General features: G+C 49.8%; 1 protein-coding gene across 2 annotated transcripts in view; it reads right to left on the minus strand.

Annotated features, from left to right (window-relative positions):
• Positions 1–24004, minus strand: part of bmp1a (bone morphogenetic protein 1a) — a 41491-nt gene that overhangs the window by 11817 nt on the left and 5670 nt on the right. Inside the window, exons 1-6 of one of the 2 annotated variants that reach the window (XM_035536499.1) lie at positions 17669–17736; positions 11802–11915; positions 10617–10760; positions 9813–9930; positions 5733–5911; positions 4841–4946 (exon numbers count right to left, since the gene is read on the minus strand). In XM_035536499.1, coding sequence (XP_035392392.1) covers positions 4841–4946; positions 5733–5911; positions 9813–9930; positions 10617–10760; positions 11802–11877 — 623 coding nt within the window. In that variant the 5' untranslated portion in view covers positions 11878–11915; positions 17669–17736. Of the gene's footprint in view, positions 1–4840; positions 4947–5732; positions 5912–9812; positions 9931–10616; positions 10761–11801; positions 11916–17668; positions 17737–24004 lie in introns of those variants that run through there. The other variant, XM_035536498.1, reaches the window with a different exon arrangement.

Below are 24004 nucleotides of genomic sequence, written 5' to 3' on the forward strand. Positions count from 1 at the left end.
AGAATCAAATAGCATCCCCTGGCCACTGTTTCTAATCCGAGGGCATTAGTATAGTGGGGGGGAGTTGCGGATGATGCAAAGTTCCATTTGATTTTCACACGAAGCACCAGCACTTCCCATGTGACATCATGGCTCACTTCTATGACTGACTTCCTGACAGATCGACAAACCCACGAGTGTTTTTAGTTCCATGCGTCAAAGAGTGTAAAAACCCTCAAAAATTTCACAAGGGCCTAGCACACGGGTAAACACACACACACACACACACACACACACACACACACACACACATATATATATATATAAAAAAAAAAAACAACAACAAAAAAAAAAAAAACCGTTTGTACAGTACAACAGAATGATTCAGTATCAAAAACCTGTCCCTTTTCTCACCCTCCAGTTCTCACTGACACTTTCCACTAGTTTATCATCCTGCTTTTCTCTGTACGGTCACTGGCAAAGGCTTGCTCGTTTGTCTGTTCCCATGGGAACCATCCTATCAACAGCAGGCATGCTCAAACAGGCCGGCTGAGCTAACCAAAAAACGAAAGCTTCAAAGTTTCAGCTACCCTGTATAAGCAAGTCAGACAAAGCCAATAATCTGAAGTAACATTTGCCACAAGCATTCCGTGTAAACCAGCCAAGACTTCAGAACAAAAACAACAACAGAAAAACATCTGAAATAACAGCAAAGGTAACACTTCACAGCGTTCAATGAATGAGCCTAATGAATCAAAACAAAGTCCTTTCTGGAAACACTCAGTGACGCATCTTGCTATCCCAGCCTTAATAAACGAGCAGGTTAGCCTAGGTGATGGTTTTAGTACTGTCGGACCCACTCAAGGCCAGGCACTAGCTGTGCGGCTGAACGCTAGCTCGCTAGTTGGTGTCAGCTCGCACAAAGGATGAGCTGGTAGCTCTTTATTTGCTTTGGCCCGTCTCCACATGTATCAGTCTCGGGTATAAAAGTATCCCCGAGCGGAATGAGGACGGAGGGCAGGAGGCAGCCAAGGGGATCGAGAAACATGCGCCAGACAAACACCCAAGCGCGCTAACCCGCTCGCCTGAGGGGAAAGTTGAAAACATGGGGGCAGTCCACAAAATCGTAGTCATGGGTGAAGAACCCAGCTTCCCACGGAGATTTACAGTCTGAGCACGCTCCAAACACAGGATGATAAGATGGGGGGGGACGGGACACCCAGAGTCCTTGAGGTGTGGGAGCCAATAAGAACGCAGGGAAGGAGAGGGAAGGAGATCAGACACCTTGCACGGACCTGAGAGGAACACTGAGGTTTAAAATTTGTGTATGTACACAAGTAGAGGGATATGGTGAATATTAAGAATGCCATATTTTTACGGTAAAGGTCTGCTGTGGAGATTTTACACGAACGGCAAAGATCAGCTTTCTTGAAGGTCCGAGTTCATTTCTAGGATCAGTTATCACCCCGTTACTACATTTAGAGCAGGTTTACAGCAAATTCCCAAACTACGGCTCGAGGATAAATCAGAGAGACAGATTCAAACGCCTTTGTTTTGAACCAGATCATTGCTCTCGTGTGATTCCAAGCTTGTCTGCTTTTGTCTTCTGTAATGACGTGGCGTAGGACTCCGCACATGCAAATGTCTGTAAAACATCTGCACGTCACTGCGGACTATAGTGCTGATATCTCATTTTACATGCCATCCAAATCACTTCATCTGGCTTTCTTATGTGTCAATTACAGATTTATATTTATAAAGCCTATAAACTATTTAAAGGATGCCAATTTATTAAAATGTATTTGGGCAACCGAAAGAATGAGAAAGACAATAAGAGGTGGAGTGAGAAAAGACAAACTATAAGAAGAAAGGAAACAGCTGGTTCTCATAAAGAGGCATCGGAGGAATATTCCCATCATAACTCCACGCCCCCATCCCAGCCGCCAATCCTCCATTCCCATCCTCCATCGCATGTGACTGGGCTCATGTTTCTCTCCTTTAAGGAAATTAAGCCTCAGGAGCCAGTCAGGAAAGTCATGGTACGCACATATGGAAAGGGAATAGCACTTTTCCATCAGATCCAGGGACCCCGCCCCTTCCATTCCATTTGGCTAACAATTCTTATCCAATTTCATTGAAATGGAGAATTAAATATTACATTTCTGCTTGGGGAATCAGTTCCAAGTTGACCACTCCGGTTCATTTTCTGGTTCAGTGACTCAAGGGTGTTTATCGCACGCCTAAATGAAGGCTAGTGATAATGGCACATGCTATTAGTAGCATTTGTAAACATAATAGCTCTGTTGAAGGAGGGCTCAGTGCAATGAATGACCCTCTAGAAAGACACCCCCCCTGCCACACACACACACACACACACACACACACAACCCTCTAGAATGACGCATCCACACACACGACCCTCTAGAATGACGCACCCACACACCTGACTCGCTGTACTTGACCTTTAGCAGTGACTTTGACCCCAAAGAACATCTTGGACAAATGAGAGACTAGTCAGTGGAAGAGATTCCAATGTCCCCTGATGAGATCCGAGCACTCCCCTAAAGAAGAGGATCGGATTATGCCTCATGCCTGAGCTCCTCTGGGACACAGCAGGATGAATAATGCAGTTTACCAACACAAAACAACACAGCTTCACATGTGTGTAGAGGGCAAAACAAGAATGCCCACAAATAAACAAACAAGTACATCATGAAGCAGCTTTGTTTAGGAAGAGAGAAAAAACGAAAAGCAGAACCAATACAAAGAAAGAAGAAAGAGGAAGAAATTGCTCCGTTTTACAGTGCTGGGCTTTCTGTCCAGGAAATAAAAGGCCATAAAACGGAAAACAAGACACTTTGATCTGCATTCTTCACAAACCTCCCACAAAAAAAGCCCTAAAGCCGTCGCCTCCCACCCGGCCGGCGTCGCCGTGAGTGAGGGACTGAAGAACTGCACCGATCAGGCAAACGAACGCCCCGCGTGAGACGTCCCGACATCACTCTCCGCACGTGACCATATCTACGTGAAACGGCAGGAGTAGCGGACACGGCTAGAAACCTTCAAAGGTTGGTGTCAAAGGCTACCTTCAGTGACAAAGCCATTTGTGCTGTGATCTTTGGGGGGGGGGGGGTCTTTTTGCTCACGCTTTTATACGAGAGTACTCGTGTAAACGCCCGGTAGCAGCTGTGGTGTGAACGAAGGCGACTGGGCAAGATTAAACCTAGTTGGGTCTACTGGCCTGTTGCCATAGAAGCAAGGGTGAGCCAGAAGGAGACGCAACGGGGGGAGGTTAGGGAACATTAACCAACTACAAGCGCCTGAAGATTGCGGACCTGCAGAACAGGGCTGCAGTCAGACGCTCGCCAGCTAAAAACCAAGAACTCCAGATCCCCCACTCACTACCCACCCCCCCAAATCTCCCTCTCCCTCCCCTTTCTCCACACACACACACTCACTCACTCACTCACACACGCACGCACACACACACACACACACACTCTCACACACACTCTCACACACACTCTCACACACACTCTCACACACACTCACGCACGCACGCACACACGCACACACTCACACACACACACACACACACACACACACTCGCACGCACGCTCGCACGCACGCTCGCACGCACGCTCGCACGCACGCTCGCACGCACGCACGCACGCACGCACGCACGCACGCACGCACACACTCACACACTCACACACACACACACACACACACACACACACACACACACACACCTCCCCCTTCCTACATGACCGTTCAGTGTACACTGGCACATGAGAAGCACAATGACTTCATTGTCAAAGCTCAGCACAAAAAAAAGAAAAAAAAAGAAAAAAGAAAGCGCTATGCCAGGATCGTGCTGGCATGCTCATCAGTGCCAGGCTCACAGTGCCAGTCCAGGGGCGCGCCGATGCCACACTTTGAGACAACGGACATGGAGCTACAAAGTGCTGAGGGCGGGGGACGAGACAAACCACGTGGACCTTCCTCCAGCCAGCGGAGCGCACTGATGGAGAGAAACAGAAACGCAAACCAGACAGAAATCCATCTGCTTCATTTCCATAACCAGTCAGCCACACGCTGCCAGCACAGACTTGATCTCGGCGTAAACGCCGTCCTCTGATCCATGTTACTGGACGAGGATGCAAATAAGCACTTCAGAATCACCACTCCATGTGATGTTTAAACCATAAGCCACTAATTAATTTATTTATTTATTTATTAATAGTTCATTTATGTTTCCACAAGAAGACAAAACAGACAAACAGAGGATGGCACTACACTGTTTAGTAGAGGATGAAACCAGGGCACCATCAACCAAGCTCCAGCAGATCTAAAGACACCTGAAGATCAAACCTCTGTGCCAGCAGGTAGAAGCCTCTGTCAGCTAGATTAGACTCTGAGCCTTCACAATACGTGATCAGACTCTGAGCCTTCACGACACGTGATATTGCGTTCGAAGGCACACACATCCATCCGTCCTGTTGTGCATGAAACATTATTAACCCACAGGGTCCCGGCAATGGCTGGTCCTTAAAGGGTGACCAGCAGGCTGTGTTTGAGGAGGAACATGCTCTCCACAGGGCTCCAGTCTGGGAGAACCACCAACATGCGGAGTTTGTTCCAACTCAATTAGCCTAATCTAACCCATCTGATCCAATCGGCAAAGGCCTTCAGGCCATCATCTAAACAAGAGAGTTGGAGCGAAACTCTGCAGAGTAGTAGATCTCCAGGAGTGGAAACTGGGCTTCTCTTTCTTTCTAAGTCTAAGCCCACACAATACAGGCACATAAAAACCATGTGGAAATGCTATGGCTGTTGGAGAGTTAATGCCACCTCTTACCTGGAAAATGTATTTCTGGCGTAGTGCATGATGCTATCAAAGTCATAGGTTTCCCCTAGAGAGTCCACTTCCCCGGGCTCCATCTTCAAGAAGTTATACTCCTGTCCTGTGTGGTCAGAGACAGACTGGAGGAAGCCTAATGGAAACTTCTCATGAGGCAGACAGCCACAGCTAAAGCCATTTTCAACGGGGTTTATATATGGTTTTTATATATGGGTTGTCATAATCTATAGGCTCCTTAATGAGTTAAATCCCAAATTAAGATAAAATTCAGACCTAGCAGTTATTTTCAGGCTAAACTGCAGACTAATTTTAAGTTTGTTCACACCGTTAACCTCCGAATGTTTCTCAAGGATTTCTGTTCAGGTTCTGTGCGCTTAGACCACAAAATGACATGGGTAGGTTTTAATTCCAGTGCTTCCATGAGCAGTTGGGACCGTACAAACAAACCCTGGCTACACCTATGAATTAAGATCATGACCTGTGGCAGAGGGTAGCAGTCAGAGATCCATAAATTAGACATTGTTAAGCCATTGCTAAGACACGATCACGGTGAGCAGCAGGTTATTAGCTGAACAGATCTTGGCCCGTCTTCTTAAGTAGGGGTAGGAGGCGTTCTCGGAATGTCGGCACCATGCTCTCATCAGCTCTGGAGAAAAGACATTGGCTAAAACTTCTCTCTCTGTAAGGACACAACCTGAAGTAGAGCCGTCTTTATGGGTGCGTCCTCCAGGTCAAAGCACCAATGAGACAGTTGATTGGCTCATGCCTCGAATTCCAATAAATTAGAAATGGCGCGATTATTTTTGCTTAGGTGACCTTTTGCAAGCCCGCGAGTCCTGTTGCAGCCGCTTCCTGTTGGAGCCATGTGCTGTTTGGCGCAAGGTCATACCTGGCTGGATGTTGTCACGTATGATGCTGACGTGGTCGTCGCGGTCCGGCCGCGTGTGCTCGTGCCAGAACCCGATCACGTGACCGAGCTCGTGCACCACGATTCCGAACTTGTCGCAGTTCTTGCCGATGGATATCGCCTGGGGCCCCCCGCCTCTGCGACCCACATATGAGCAACACCTGTCAGGAAGAGACAAACCGTTACCATTGTTTTACCACGCGGTTACCACCGTCTTTCATTGGAATAACTGTGACTTGAATATCTATGTTCTATGATATAAATGAAACACCAATGATTATGACATGAAGACTGTGGGACCTTAGGGATTGAGTCTGCTGGCTCTAAAGCTCTAGAGTGTTGAGAGGAGGAAAACTGCCGATTGGCTCGGTGTCGCGTGACGTGTGCAACCCAGCTACCATGGGAAGGACACACGTGCGGCCCATCAGCTGAAGAAATGCCCTTTGGATTAGTGTGCTTTGTTCCGAGTGCACACACTGCAACGTGCATGGAAAAAAAAAAGACTGGCAGCTCAGCAGCACGACAGACACACACTCACACACACGGAGCGCCTGTGTGGACGCAACAGGCCACTCTCTAATTACTGAGCAGCCAGTGATTTGCTCCAGAAAACTGCCTTGAACTTTGCACAGTAGACATATGGTTTTTGCGCATGCACACACACACACACACACACACACACACACACACACACGCGCGCCCGCACGCGGTGGTGTTGCCTAAGTAGTCATCAGAGTCTGGTTTGTCTGCTGGCAATAGGAGGAAAAAGGTCCTCTGTATAATACACACCAGCCCTTCCACACATGCACTCTGACAGTCATCGTGTACACTTAGAGGAAAAAAACTCCCTGTATCTCTGCAGAGCTAAAAATGACTAGAAGCAAAAGAGCAGAGAGTGGAAGCACAGTGGTAGTTTATGAAGTCAGTCCACACACAGACAGACACGCAGACACACAGACGCAGACAAACAGACGCAGACGCAGACACCTCCAGCCAGGAACACTGTTAGCAAAAATGATGTTTCATTATTACTAACTGTGTGTACTTACAGCCACTGGCTCTACTAAACTTTAGTTATCTGTTCAAGGATGTTTCAGAGAACTTCATCAGTTCAACTGTACCTCTCCATCCAAGCATCCCTTCCCAATGTTACAGGCATGCTTTGAATAATCTAGAAAAACAAATAAGCATCACCTTCCTCTTTTACCATTTAAATGTATTTATGTATGAACAAGTAAGGAATACATTTCAGCGGAAACAAATTCTATTTGCTACACACACACACACACACACACACACACACACATATATATATATATATATATATATATATATATATATACATATAAATACTGCCTGGCCAGAAAAAAGGTCATCGCCTGGATTTAACTAGGCAAATAGGTAAGAGCCTCCCATTGGATAATTACTGCATAGGTAATTGTGTTTCAGCTGGCAACAAGTTATTTAACCCTAACTGATGCAGTGAGTCGCTTGTGATTTGTTAAACAACCATGTAGAAAGACGCTTCCTGTGGTTGTGGGAAAGATGTTAATCTGTTTGAGAAGGGTCAAATTAATTGCATTATTAAAAAGTGGAAGGACAGTAGGGAAACATCATCTTCGAGGAAGGAATGTGGTCAGAGAAAACTCTTGAATGATCGTGTTCGGCGATCACTTAAACGTGTGGTGAAATAAAATCATAGAAAAACAGCAGTAGAACTCAGGGATATGTTTAATAGTGAAAGTAAGAGCATTTCCACACGCACAACGTGAAGGGAACTCAAGAGACGGACTGAACAGCTGTGTAGCCTTAAGAAAACCACTTGTCAGTGAGGCTAACTGGCAAAAATGACTTCAGTTTGCTAGGGAGCATAAAGATTGGACTCTGGAGCGATGGAAGAAGGTCATGTGGTCTGAGGAGTCCAGATTGACCCTGTTCCAGAGTGATGGGTGCATCAGGGTAAGAAGAGAGGCGGCTGAAGTGATGCACCCATCATGCCTAGTGCCTCCCGTACAAGCCTGTGGGGGCAGTGCTATGATCTGGGGTTGCTGCAGTTGGTCAGGTCTAGGTTCTGCAATGTTATGTGTCCAAAGAATGAGGTCAGCTGACTACCTGAATATACTGAACAACCAGGTTATTCCATCAATGGATTTTTTCTTCCCTGATGGCACAGGCATATTCCAAGATGACAATGCCAGGATTCATCGGGCTCAAATTGTGAAAGGATGGTTCAGGGAGCATGAGACATCATTTTCACACATGGATTGGCCACCACAGAGTCCAGACCTGAACCCCATTGAGAATCTTTGGGATGTGCTGGAGAAGACTTTGCGCAGTGGTCCAAATCTCCCATCATCAATACAAGACCTTGGGGAAAAATTAATACAACTCTGGACAGAAATAAATGTTGCGACATTGCAGAAGCTTGTGGAAATGATGCCACAGCGAATGCGTGCCGTAATCAAAGCTAAAGGCGGTCCAAAGAAATATTAGCGTGTGACCAAAGAAGAAATCATGAATTAATGTAAAAAGCCCTTTTTATCTCTTCCTGGCTTTCCTGTGGCTGTCCTGTGAAAATTACTGTCCAGTAATTACACTTCACTGCCTTTAAACAGAACACTCGGCACAGGAGATAAAGAAGTGAGTCTCGCTGGCCTCAAGACACAGAAGGAGGCATACGTCTAGGACATTACAGCAGCGTGGCAGACCGGCGCTACTAATATTCAGTGACTCCCCCCTTGGTTTTGAATGCAAATGTCCCTAAATAAGACCGCGTGCTACAAAGGCTTCCAAGGTGTTGAAACCCAGGCAAGAGGTTACGTTACAGATGACATGATGGTTCTGTGAAGCTTAAGCGTACGTAAACAGGTCAGTGCAGTCATGACCAGAGGTGCCCTGCCCAGAGAGTGCTCCGGGTTGTGGGTGGAGTCTCACAGATGACAAGGAGCTTTGGAGGTTTGATTTCCATAGAAAACTCATCTGAGGACGCACGGTGTCTACATTAGCGGGTCTCTTTTCTTAATTCTGGATCTTTTCATTTGTTATATGGCTTCCTATTGTTTTAGCACAACCGTCCAAAAAAGCACCGCGCACGTTACGTGATCTATGTAGTTTACATACATGTTTACATCTTAATGTAACTTAATTAAATAGCTTAATGCTAAAGTAGGCATTAGGTTAGATTACTTTGCTACAGACATTAAGTTACAAAATGTCTGGACTGCTCTGCTTATTTGGCAGGTCTTGGCAGGTCACTTTTGCTTTCATCAGTTTAAGTCTTTATGTCATTCAGTTTTCTCTGTAAGGTTTTAATATTTGGCGTTTGTGGACTCGCCGTCTGCCAGAGACGAGGATGTTCTTCAGGACGGCATAACCGCAGAGTCGCAGAGCTGGAGGAGGAAGTCAGCAGGGCCGAGGTAAACCCGGCTCACCTCTGAACCCAGGAACCCCGAACACACTCTGTGGGCATCTGCACGGACTCTGACAAACGCCTGATGTGCATGTGGGCTCCAGTGAGACATCAGAGCATTGTGACAAAGTAACCAGACATCTACTTACACACCCACCCACACACACCCATCCACCCACACACACACACCCATCCATCCACACACCCACCCAACCACACACCCACTCAACCAACCACACACCCATCCACCCACACCCACCCATCCACACACACACACACTCACACCCATCCACCCACACACCCCAAGCTATACCTGGTGAAGGCAGGCAGGATGAGCAAGAACAGAACAATGATAAAGAGGACGGATGGAAAAGCACTTCGGCGATGAATCGAGAAGAACAGACGATAAGGAAGAGAGAGAGAAAAGGAGGAAGAGAGAGAGGGATGAGTGAGCACAGTTCCTTCCTGACAGAGTCAAAAGCTTCCACCCCCTGCTGTGGAGTCTCAAAACCAGTCTGTCTCTCCCTCACACAGACACAGGCACACACACACACACACACACACAGACAGCCAGTAGACGGAAAGAACGCAGACATGATACTCACACTAGTGGTCACAAGAACACGTAGACTCATGCTCACGCTAACACTCACCCACACGGCCGGTAGGTGAAGACTATGTAGCTCTCCTCTGTGGTTCTCTCGATGAAGGTCACACATGTGTGTTTCTCCCAGTGCCTCATGGCCTGCCTAAATATGGCCCTCTGACTACCTGTAGAACACACACAGTTTGTCCTCAGAGGAAGAAAAGAAATCTATTTATTTAAGGCAAGTCTTATGGTATAGAATAAGATTAAGCACAGACTAAAGCAGATTTATACAGCATATCGTTCATAACAGCGCTGTTTAATCCAAGACTAGCATCAGTATATGAACAAACTACATCTCGGGACGTCAACACGTTACAGGGACCATCAAATTCAAAAACTGATCATGGCAGGCCGTTCTCTATGTCTCCGCAACCCTCTTCTGAAGCACGGAAGAGAGGCAAGGGACCGAGCGAGTCAGAGGGCGAGTGCGCTTTGCTGACTCAGCGCTTCCACGCTGCCTTCCTCTTGTGTAACTCCTGCTCACGGCATTACTGCTGCGATCAGCAAAACAGGAAAACCCGACCGCCTCGCGCTGTAATCGACACCTCGGCGGGTTCCCAGGTCACGCAGGTCACAGCAAGGTCACAGCAAGGTCAGTCAACGCAGCATGCAAGTAATACACACAAGCAGAGAAAAGACCTCCAGACCAGATCAAAAGGTGGCTACGCAGACGTGATCGGAGGACTTCATTCAGGGAGGACATAGGCCAAGGACAAACACATACGATGAACAGATTTTGCAGTACATCAGTGGATCGGAGCCAACGCACACCCGGTCTCTGGAGAGGGAGCTTAACTGAGTCACTTACCACTGAAGTTCCCACTTATGACATACGGAATGACTCCCTCAGGCCACACCCTCTCGGGTCTGGACGTCGCTGCCCTCTTCCTGCGTCGCGAGCCCTGCCGATTGGACACCGCAGTGTTTGGACTCGTCTCATTGGCAGACAAACCTGTCATTTACAACATTAAATAAACACTGAGGTTCACCTACAGAAATTCGGAAAGGACGGTTACAACTCTTACACGTCTTACTCGCGCCACTTTAAACGGGCTCAAAACGGGAGCTGTTAGATGCAAGCTTAGCAGTGTTAGAGTCATAATTCTGTCAAAACACTCTCACTTCACCATTTATCAGCTGGGGACATTCCCTTAATGGGCTGTGTGAATGTGTGTATACTGAGCGTGTGAGATTGAGTGAGTTAGACAGAGAAGAAGATTTTTTTCAGGGACACATATCTGTTGCGACATTATCAGCCAAACGCCCATAGGATGACAAACGCAGACGTTCTTTTTTTTAAATAAACGCTGGCTTTTTCTCAGCTGTTGAGCAAAATCATGCATCTCCACATCAGGGTGAATGCGTGTCGTGTCTTCTGTCTCACTCATCACCTGTGGGAGCGCACCCTCACGTCTCGCTTGCTGCGATGACATCACTCACCGCTTTATCGCACAAACAATCCAATGGGGCATGATGTGCTTTTCCCCCCATTATGCCAAATCTCGCCTAGTGCTTTGGTTCCCGACTACACAAATTACTGCTCGACGGCAGCCGTTCCTTCTCCTACCTAAGACACACTGAGTTCATTCTGCACGATAAGGTGCATCACGCACCTTTTACTGCAAGATTAACACACATATCCAAAAAGGGTTGTTCCTGTTGTCCCGAAATGGAACTGCCTTTCTGAAGGGCAGAGGAACCGAGCCATTAGCAGAGCTCATGAAACCATGGTAACCCGAGGCCCTGCGTCCCTGCCGGATTCCAGCTATTTCAGCACTACTGAGTCATCTGCAAGCCCCGCCCATAACCAGGGGCACGGCCTGGGAGCATAAAGGGATCACACTGAACCCTAATGAGAAAAACTAAAAAAATCTAATAAATCGGTCATAGGCTCTTAGAATCGTCCTAACACCTTCACCCCTGCACCCTCCTGCTACACTTCTAACAGTGCTACAGGTTCACTAACGTCCATGACACGCACGCGCACACTTACCTGTATCTGTCTGGCTGAGGTCCGTGATGGTTCTCTGGACTACGTTCACAATACGGTCCACTTTAAACATGTGCATATCCTCTTCATCCAGTGCTATGTCCCCCAGATAGGCAACTGGAAGAGAGCAACAAACTGTAAGGACCTTCAGGAAATCTGTTAAATTAGTACAGGGCCACGTAGAATAATGCTAGTTTTTAATAGATCTACTTCAAACTAGAGTCGAGCAGTTCATCGATTTGACGAAGAAATCCCAAATTAGGAAGAATAAAATTTCCCACATTTTACTGTTGGGAATATTCGTTTACTTATTTTTCTCACCGTCATGGCAAGAGTAGTGATTTAATGCTGTTGTGGTTCAGGGAGCATGAGGCATCATTTTCACACATGGATTGGCCACCACACAGTCCAGACCTGAACCCCATTGAGAATCTTTGGGATGTGCTGGAGAAGACTTTGCGCAGTGGTCCAAATCTCCCATCATCAATACAAGATCTTGGGGAAAAATTAATGCAACTCTGGACAGAAATAAATTGTGACATTGTAGAAGCTTGTGGAAACGATGCCACAGCGAATGCGTGCCGTAATCAAAGCTAAAGGCGGTCCAACGAAATATTAGAGTGTGTGACGTTTTTTTTTTTTTGGCCAGGCAGTGTATATTGTTACTGGTCGTGAAGAACCTAATTTAATCTACATGTGCAAAACTCGTTAAGGGCAGCTGCTGCTGAAGCGAAAGCCGAGAAAGAGCCGAGCCGTTCTTCACTCTGATGCCGTACATAGCTTGGGTTAAGAACTCCTACTGTGTCCTATTCAATAAACCAAAAACGGCGCGGGCCATTTTGGCCTGCCCCACTCTCCCGATTCCTGTCCGTCGGTCGCACGCCAACCTCTGAAGCTGCTGCCATATTGACCCTGGGACGTGAATGGAAACGTCTGCATATGTATACACTTTAACTGGACCGTGTGGGGCTGTTATAACCGAGCTATTCAGTCTGCTTCTATTTTAATGGACATTTAGTGACTGCACATGTAACAGCATGATCTATGTGGGTCAGAACATTCTTGTCTTCTATTCAGGACAATTTATATAGATATATATATATATATAAAAAATAAAAATCTACCCCTGCTGACATGCCCTCAAACATTAACACACACCTACAACATTTGCCAGGCTGCTTGGAGGGCAGAGTAACATGGCCAGTAACGTGCACATGATATGGCATACGTAGATGAATGTGAGCACATTTCAATTAATATCACACATACATTTCTTAGGCACTGTAATACTAAACACCAATATTTTATAATATACAATAGTTTTCCAAACCATTCTGCTAAAAACTGTGAAAAAGGACAAACACAGTTGTGCTCTGAAATAGCAGAAGTCCTGGACAATTATCAGTTCCCTGGAAAAGGTTGGACCTTCTGACACAGAGCAAAGGCTGTGTTGAACACCAGTCCAGGTTCTCAAGAGTTCCCCACACTCTCTGCTTCTCCGCCTTCCCACCCACTCCATGCACTTCCAGCGGCTAACCGAATGCACGGTATACACCCAAACACGGACCCAGGCTATGTTTAGATATAGCATCAGAATAGGGAATGTGGTCTGATGACCTTTCACTTCACCGCTTCCACATCTGGATTGGTTGTTCTGAGAAAGCCACAAAGAAACATCAACCCACATTTCCTGTCTCCAGCACTTTTTTTCCTGCAAATCGACCAAAATATGCATAAAAAATTCCATTGGGAACAGAAGGTGTTTTGAAGAGAAAGGACGTTACAGCACCTGATTGGTGATCATTAGAATTCTGTTTGTGTTTTCCAATATTATTAGTTTTCCTTATGGGTGGCAACAGTAGAGTCATTCATGATACAGCACTGGAAACAAACCAGCCCATCAATTTTCGCCTCCATCCTTGTAGACTGTGTGTGTGTGTGTCTGTGTCTGTCTGTCTATATATATATATAGTCTATATATAACTAACTATCTATATCTCTATCTATATCTATCTATCTATATATAAAATCTATCTATCTATATCTATCCTTGCAGATGTCACACAAACAACTCAGTGGCCAAAAAGAAAAAAAAAAAGAAGCTTGAGTAAAGGAAAATAAGATACAACAGTGTATGGTCAGCAGACACCTGAGGAGGACACAGCTCTCCTGTTAACGAGGCCAGCAAGCAGATGTGATGTGCATCAGTCTCCTTACTAAGCAGGCTATGCCAGTGGTCACGTGGGTGAGTGTGTGTGTGCTTTATCAAGGACTGTTGCTGTCCACCCCAGCCAGGCCTATCTTGTCTGAAGGGGTGGAGCAGAGGAACTCACACTTCTCTAATAAAAAAAAATTACTGCCATTTATTACATTATTAAGGACTTTTACTAGTGCTATTAAACTGAACACTTGTAACCACACACACACACACACACACACACACACACACACACACACATTCTCTCTCTGTTCTAGGCTCAGACATTCTGGAAAGCTCATCTCCCTCTGCTTCACCGAGACCTGACAGAACGCAAGCCTTTTCCAAACATGGCCAACAGGACTGAAATGACAGGGTGGAACGTCTACAGGAAGACGTGGATCCAGGCTAATCCCAGAGTGGGTCCAGGCTAATCCCAGAGTGGGTCCAGCCTAATCCCAGAGTGGGTCCAGCCTAATCCCAGAGTGGGTCCAGCCTAATCCCAGAGGGTGCGACTCCAGGAAGAACAACGGGGAGGACACAGTTAGCTTGAAACCCAAATGGCGCTTGGCTAACGGGGCTTTAAAAGGTTGCCATAACAACGGCCAGAGTGTGTCCATGACAGGATAGAGGAGGCAGAGGGAGAAACAGGGATGGGAGGAGGTGACACCAGAGTTTCCTCCATCTCTCGCCGGGTCTTAACAAACGCGTTGTGTGTGTGTGTGTGTGGCTGAAAGGTGTGGGTTTCCACCAGCGAGACCAGGCACGTTCCAAACACACCTTCAGACATACCTGGCAGACCAAAGTAACCACCTATCAACATTGAGGGAGAGGGAGAAAACATTGTAGCTCTGCCACATGCAGCAGCATACCATGACAAAAGAAATGAATGAAGCCCTACACGAGTAGTCAAAGAGGGCGTCCCACGAGCCCGGGCAGGCCTGACCCCCCCCATGGTCAAACCCTGCACTGGCGGATCTAACTCGGAATAGCAAGTGGCTGAAAACCACCATCAGTTGGAAGATGACGGCATGTCTGTAACTAAACACAGAGCAGGGCTGGAGAAGGAAATTCCGCAGATATTCCAAACTCCGAGGCAGGACTCGGTGTGTGCCAGAGAAATGTGACTTAGGGGGGAGGTGGTCTGTGACGTCACTGGTCACTGAGCAGAGGATCTAAAAAACGCAAAAGCCAATCAGGGGAATTGACCTCAAGGCACGGGGCTTACGGTACAAGGCCCACCAGGGTTCATTCAGGTTGTGCGTTTCAGTGGACTCACTAACTTGGGCAAGAGGAAGCATGATTTTTCTTGATTGATTTACATTTCAAATAAAGGATGTAACTGTGCTGAGGAGCTTGAAGTGGTTCACAAAATTTTCACAATAAAATTTTACAATAAAATTTTCACTTTATCCAGAATTTCTGTAGCCACCCTGTAAGAATCAGAGGCTAATGGCAACACTAAAAAATATGAAAATAATACAATATATTGCTGTATGAGAAAGGAGCTGTAAGCTTGGAACCATGTAAGCTCGCACCTTGTGGAGAATTTCCTGCTTGCTAACTGCGAGTGAGTGAGTGAATTGCAATCCAATTCCATGAGATGCTTCTTAGGTGCTTCACATGTTAATAAATAAATAAATATATGCATTTTGTGCTTCACTGCAATATTTACGACCGCGACAAATTTTACTACAGTACACTACACTTTATAGATAAATGTGTGTGTGTGTGTGTGTGTGTGTGTGTGTGTAATATTTCCTGACCTTTTCCACATGGGTGCACTCAAATATATGTAGACTCCAGCAATGACAACAAAAAAAAACAAAAAAACCAAACTGTTGCCAACGCTAAACACCCCCCCCTCCTCTTTGAGTCTAAACTCTACAGATACCAGCAACCCCTGATGCCAGGCCCGATGCCACCGGGCAGGCGACGCGCCAACCACACATGGCGTGGACCAATCATGCTCGCTTGCCCGGCGCAGTTGGCATCTCTCCAGAACTCTCTGGGGAGCCCGAACCTGACGTGAGACCCGACGACCACATCTCTGCCACGGCCAAGCTCTTAATCTGGCATGTAATTGTTCCTCGTCCTGGGCCAAGACCAAAGAGCACAAACAGGCCGCCCAACAACAGCCCGGCCTCCCCGCCCCCCCCTTCTCCATCCCTTTTTTCGCCCAGTTGTCGTGGCAACGCAGCGTTTTCTCCCTGCATCGATCGCCCTCCGTCGCCCAAGCCGCTGTTCTTGAGTGCAGTGACCGTCGTAGCTGCGTTGGGCCGCAACGAACAAGCATGGAGACCTGGGGAGACCCGGGGAGACCCGGGGACACACAGGGACGCGCAGGAGTGGTTCAGGCGGCACAAGCAGGCGAACTCGCGTGCACAGGAGGCCTGAGTAACATCGGGCGGCGGATGCCATCACCACCACCACGAACTAATGAACCCGGGTAAAGCATGCCATGACTGCTAACCAGGTGAGGGATAGAAGGATGAGCTGTTTGATGCAGAGAAATAAAGGAGGGTAGACCCAGAAGAGGGTGGGGGTGTCACGGTCCTGCTGCCTGCTTCTCACATTACGAGACTCTCAACAGCTGTTGCTTAGCTTGGGCACCCATGGAATTCACTGGACTTCACGTTAAAGAACAGAAGAGGGTCTTGGGATATCAGCTGCATCAAAATAATGATTTAAGAGGAAAATTCAGCAGCGGTTAGGCTGCAGGAGGAGTGGTACATCCAAAATTTCACAGAGGCCACAGAGGAGAGATCTTTCAGAACTTTCAGAAAATCCAAAACCACCTGCGAAAGGTTATACGAGAGGAAGCGTTCCAGTTGCGGTTGTTTACTGGAGCTTGTTTACTACTATACGCAGCTGTTCTAATTTAATTACATCGGCAGAAATGGCTCGAGATGTATACAGGTTGATTATTGGATCACTGTTACATGATGGAATTATTACAAGCTTGACACTTCTAGCTGATCTCTTTGGTGAAACTCCTGTCAAACCTAAGCCAGATTATTTCTCTGGTGTCGGCCACAACGCCGCGGCTCTGTTCTTATTCCTTTCGGTGTCTAAGTGCTCACACTCAATAGTGCTCCAGGAGCAGACACAAGCAGAAGTGATTCACACGTGTGAGGAGGACAGAATGGCGTTCAACAAGAGACGGTACATGAAAATACGAGTGCGGTATCATCACAGTATGTCAAGTATGTCCCCATTTCCAAGAAGCGAAGCGTGTTGCGTTTAACGCCTGACGTGACTTAACCCCTCGTGTCTCCGATGGCAGTTTTTTTCACCTACGGTTGTTTTTTAAACTTTCACCTCTGTAGGTGCCTGCACTTTCTCTGGCTCTCCACCTGAGCTCCTGTGACAGCTGCCGTCCATACGTCTAACTTTACCCAGAATCCTTTCTGTTCGAACTGCCTATAGGTGCACAAGAGTCTATTGGTCTAGACAGAGCCTGGAAGTCACTGCCCACAAATTGAGAGGTTTCAGCTCTTAAGCCTGGATGAATACAAATACAGCGTTTACATCTCAAAGATAGCAGCATACTAGGCTCACGGAGGTGGGTCAGTCCCGTCGTAGCCCAGGAGTTGCTTCCTTAAAATGGCCACCGTAAATATGGAAGAAATCCTGACAAATGCAAAATATAGGACATCATGAAGCTCCTTACGTTTTTGCTCCACACGCTAGGCCCTTCCGCTGAGCTTAAAGCCGGTTTTAAATTGAACCTCTGGGGTCTTTGTAGCATCGCGTTCTGAAACTGAAGTGCGTGCGTAGTCTCTAACTGAAAACAGGCCCCCTAAAAGTCCATTACGGTCATCGTCTTTCGTACTCCATCACATGGATGGGCTGGTCTCCCACTCCCCACCCAGTCCAGCTGGAAAAACAGATCCAGCTGTTCTGTTTCGGCACTTCGGTACATGCTCACACTGCCCGTCTCCTCGAGCAGCACACATGAGCTCCAGGCTACCGGAGCTGAGTGTGCACGGCTGCCCCTCCTCACGGGCCTAATCACGGTACCCCCCCTCCTCCCCGTGGGGGTTATTCCATAACAAGCCCCAGGGTGCCTTTAGGGCTCGTTAGAGGGGCGCCAGGACAGAAAGGGGGTGTGCCGAGGGTAGAGACGGCTAGACTAATGGACGACTACAGGGTAGCAGAGACGACTTCAGAGACGTGTCTGAGGCACGCGGTGTATAAACATGTCATTTGGTAACAACTTCCCAACCCAGCTGAGCGCAGCTGACAAGATGTTACATTAATTAAATAATAACAATAGGGTTATCCAGAAGGTTTTACAATATTGGGACCTTGGCAACCAATCGTCCAATCACTGCATTATACTAGAACTGTTTTAGTACTGATAAGAAGCACAAAGATGATAAGTTAAGGATAATAAAGGCAAACACAGATGTCACACTGAAGGCAGCAAGCACTATGAGTACATATACAAATGCACGCATGCTCACGCTCACACACTCGCACAGAGGAGAGTGTGCTCAATAGATTTGCAAGTAGTAGGGGTCATAAGAGAAGCTACATTCAGCTAAACCATAACAGCCCAATGACTGCAAACACAAGGACCTATTGATCACAAAACCAAACACACACACACACACACACACACACACACACACACACACACACACACACACACACACACACACACTCCTTACACCTTGTAAAAGGGCATTAAAATTTCAACAGATCTCCTTTCTGAATCAGTTTCTTTAGAGATCGTGGGGATGCCAGAAGGCCGTCAGGCTCTCTCTGTCTCTCTCACAGCTCAGCTGACGCAGCACATTAAGGGCCACATTCCTTTGGCAGTTTGCGTCCTGATTATTGGTCCTAATTGGCTGTGAGCAAGGTGACGGGACTGAGCTTCCCTGCAGCTTTCCGGGTCACTTCACACCGTCAACAAAGCAAAGCATTCCTGCTAATGCGTTCCCGCTAACTAAACAGTCCATTGCCTTTGTTTAGATAACAACATACATATTGTTAATTTACTTCAGCCTATGCTAAAGCACCAGAAGTGTCGTGCGGCCACACAACACACCACACATGCTATCCATCGTTAGAGTTTATGCTTTGCCTCGCCGGTGCTGTTTTTCTATAATAAAAACAGGAGCAGACAGAGACCCGATTCCTCCTTGGAGACTGAAAGCTCTCAAAAGGGACAAATCTTAAGCACGCACTTAGAAAATACCTGCACTGACCACTCCACACAAACCACCATGCCCATTTGTCTGAAGAGGAAAGCAGAAATATTTGCCGGCGAGCACATTATTCCCAGATCCAGGCCCCATCCAGGTCAGGAATATCCTCAGGCCTACTTAAACACTTAACCGCCACAGTGGGAAAGCCCACGTGTTACACCTCCTCATTATTCACATACAGCCAGCGCTGACACATTCACTCATCATGTGCACATATTCAGCTGCACACAGCTTTGTGGACATGATCGTTCTCCCCTTCACTGTCACTTGCTTTCACTGCTTGCAAACACACACCCGCACGGACCAACACACCCGCACGGACCAACACACCCGCACGCACCAACACACACCCGCACGCACCAACACACCCGCACACCCGCATGGAGCAACACACCCGCACGCACCAACACACCCGCACGCACCAACACACACCCGCACGCACCAACACACACCCGCACACACCAACACACCCGCACACCCGCACGGAGCAACACACCCGCACGGAGCAACACACCCGCACGGAGCAACACACCCGCACGCACCAACACACACCCGCACACACCAACACACCCGCACACCCGCACGGAGCAACACACCCGCACGGAGCAACACACCCGCACGGAGCAACACACACACACCCGCACGGAGCAACACACACACACACACACGCACGGAGCAACACACACCCGCACGCACCAACACACCCGCACGCACGGAGCAACACGCACGCACGGAGCAACACGCACGCACGGAGCAACACGCACCCGCACGCACCAACACACCCGCACGCACCAACACACGCACACCCGCACGCACCAACACACCCGCACGAAGCAACACGCACGCACGGAGCAACACGCACGCACGGAGCAACACGCACGCACGGAGCAACACACACCCGCACGCACCAACACACCCGCACGCACCAACTCACCCGCACGCACCAACACACCCGCACGGAGCAACACGCACGCACGCACCAACACACGCACCAACACACGCACGGAGCAACACACTCCCGCACGCACCAACACACCCGCACACACACACCCGCACGCACCAACACACACGCACACACACACCCGCACGCACACACCCACACGCACACACCCGCACGCACCAACACACACCCGCACGCACCAACACACCCGCACAGACCAACACCCGCACGCACCCGCACGGAGCAACACACCCGCACACACCAACACACACGCACGGAGCAACACACACCCGCACGCACCAACACACCCGCACGCACCAACACACCCGCACGCACCAACACACCCGCACGCACCAACACACGCACCAACACACACCCGCACGCACCAACACACACGCACACACGCACAGACCAACACACGCACGGAGCAACACACACACACCCGCACGCACCAACACACCCGCACGCACCAACACACCCGCACAGACCAACACACCCGCACAGACCAACACACCCGCACGGAGCAACACACCCGCACACACGCACAGACCAACACACGCACGGAGCAACACACACACACACACCCGCACGCACCAACACACCCGCACGCACCAACACACACGCACGGAGCAACACACACCCGCACGCACACACCCGCACGCACCAACACACGCACACACACACCCGCACACACACCCGCACGCACCAACACACACCCGCACGCACCCGCACACCCGCACAGACCAACACACGCACGGAGCAACACACGCACGGAGCAACACACACCCGCACGCACACACACACACACACACCCGCACGCACACACACACACACACACCCGCACGGAGCAACACACACCCGCACGGAGCAACACACACACACACACCCGCACGGAGCAACACACACACACACACACACACACACACACACACACACACACACACACCCGCACGGAGCAACACACACACGCACGGAGCAACATGCACGGAGCAACACACACACACACGCGCGCACACATGCGGACCAACACACACGCACGGACCAACACACACGCACGGACCAACACACACGCACACACATGGACACGGACCAACACACGGACACACACACACGGACCCGGACCAACACACACACAGACCCGGACCAACAAACACACAGACCAACACACACACACGGACACATGGACACACACGGACACATGGACACACACACGGACCAACACACACGGACCAACACGGACACACACACACACACGGAGCAACACACACACACGCGCACACATGCAGAGCAACACACGCACGGACCAACACACACACACGGAGCAACACACACACACACGCACACATGCAGAGCAACACACGCACGGACCAACACACACACACACGGAGCAACACACACACACGCGCACACATGCAGAGCAACACACGCACGGACCAACACACACACACACACACGGACCAACACACGGACACACACACACACACACACACACACACACACACATAGACCAACACACACGGACACATGGACACACACACACGGACCAACACACACACACGGACACGGACCAACACACACACACGGACACGGACCAACACACACACACGGACACGGACCAACACACACACACGGACACGGACCAACACACACACGGACCAACACACATGCGGACACACGGACCAACACACATGCGGACACACGGACCAACACACACGCAGACCAACACACACACGCGCGCGCGGACAAACACACACGCGCGGACAAACGCACACACACACGGACACGGACCAACACCTGGACACACACACACACGGACAAACACACACACATGGACCAACGCACACGCGCACACACGCACAGACTAACACATGCACACGCGCAGACCCACACACGGACCAACACACACACGGACCAACACACACATGCGCACACACGCACACGCGTGGACCAACACACGCACATGTGTGGACCAACACACAGACCAACACACACACGAACCAACACACACATGGACACACGGACGCGGACACACGGACCAACACACACACAAATGGACAAACACACACACAAATGGACAAACACACACACAAATGGACACACACACACGGACCAACACACGCACGCGCGCACGGACCAACACACGCACGCGCGCACGGACCAACACACGCACGCGCGCACGGACCAACACACGCACGCGCGCACGGACCAACACACGCACACGCACGGACCATCACACGCACGCACACACACACGCAGACCAACACACGGACCAACACACACGGACACATGGACACACACGCACGGACCAACACACGCGCACAAATGCACGGACCAACACACGCACACACACACACGCACGGACCAACACACGGACCAACACACACACACACACGGACCAACACAAACACGGACACGTGGACACACACACGGACCAACACACACACACACACGGACACACGGACCAACACATACACACACACACGCGGACCCACACACACACGTGCACACACGCAGAGCAACACACACGCGCACACACACAGATCAACACATGCACACGCGCGGACCAACACTCAGACCAACACATGGACCAACACACACGCGCGGACCAACACACGCGCACACGCGCGCGGACCAACACACGCGCACACATGCGCGGACCAACACACGGACCAACACACACACGGACACACGGACCAACACACACACGGACACACGGACCAACACACACGGACACACACACGGACCCCCACACACGGACCCCCACACACGCGGACACGCAGACCAACACACACACGGACGCGGACAAACACACACACGGACACGCGCGGACGCGGACAAACACGCGCGCGCGGACAAATACACACACGGACCGACCGACACATACACGGACACGCAGACCAACACATACACGGACACGCAGACCAACACACAGACACGCGCGCGGACAAACACACACACGCGCGCGGACGCGGACAAACACACACAAGCACGCGGACACGGACAAACACACACAAGCACGCAGACAAACAAACGCGCGCAGACGAGGACACACACACGCGGACCAACACACACACGCGCGGACAAACACACACACATGCGCGGACAAACACACGCGCGCGCGCGTGCGGACCCACACACACACACGCCCGGACCGACCAACACGCCCACACACACGCGCAGACACGGACAAACACGCGCGCGAACGCGGACAAACACACACACGGACCGACCCACACACACACACGGAGCAACACACACGGACACACGGAGCAACACACACGGACACACGGAGCAACACACACGGACACACGGAGCAACACACACGGACACACGGAGCAACACACACGGACACACACACACACACACACGGACACACACACACACACACACACACACACACGGACGCCGACAAACACACACGCGGACTGACCAACACACACACACACATGGACGGACGGAACAACACACGGACGGACGGACGGAACAACACACGGACGGACGCGGACCAACACGCCCACACGCGCACGGACCGACCGACCAACACGCCCACGGACCGACCGACCAACACGCCCACGGACCGACCGACCAACACGCCCACGGACCGACCGACCAACACGCCCACGGACCGACCGACCAACACGCCCACACACGCGCACGGACCGACCGACCAACACGCCCACACGCGCACGGACCGACCGACCAACACGCCCACGGACCGACCGACCAACACGCCCACGGACCGACCGACCAACACGCCCACGGACCGACCGACCAACACGCCCACACACGCGCACGGACCGACCGACCAACACGCCCACACGCGCACGGACCGACCGACCAACACGCCCACACA

The sequence above is a fragment of the Electrophorus electricus genome, chromosome 18 (assembly GCF_013358815.1).
Source record: "Electrophorus electricus isolate fEleEle1 chromosome 18, fEleEle1.pri, whole genome shotgun sequence".
NCBI classification, from domain to species: domain Eukaryota; kingdom Metazoa; phylum Chordata; class Actinopteri; order Gymnotiformes; family Gymnotidae; genus Electrophorus; species Electrophorus electricus.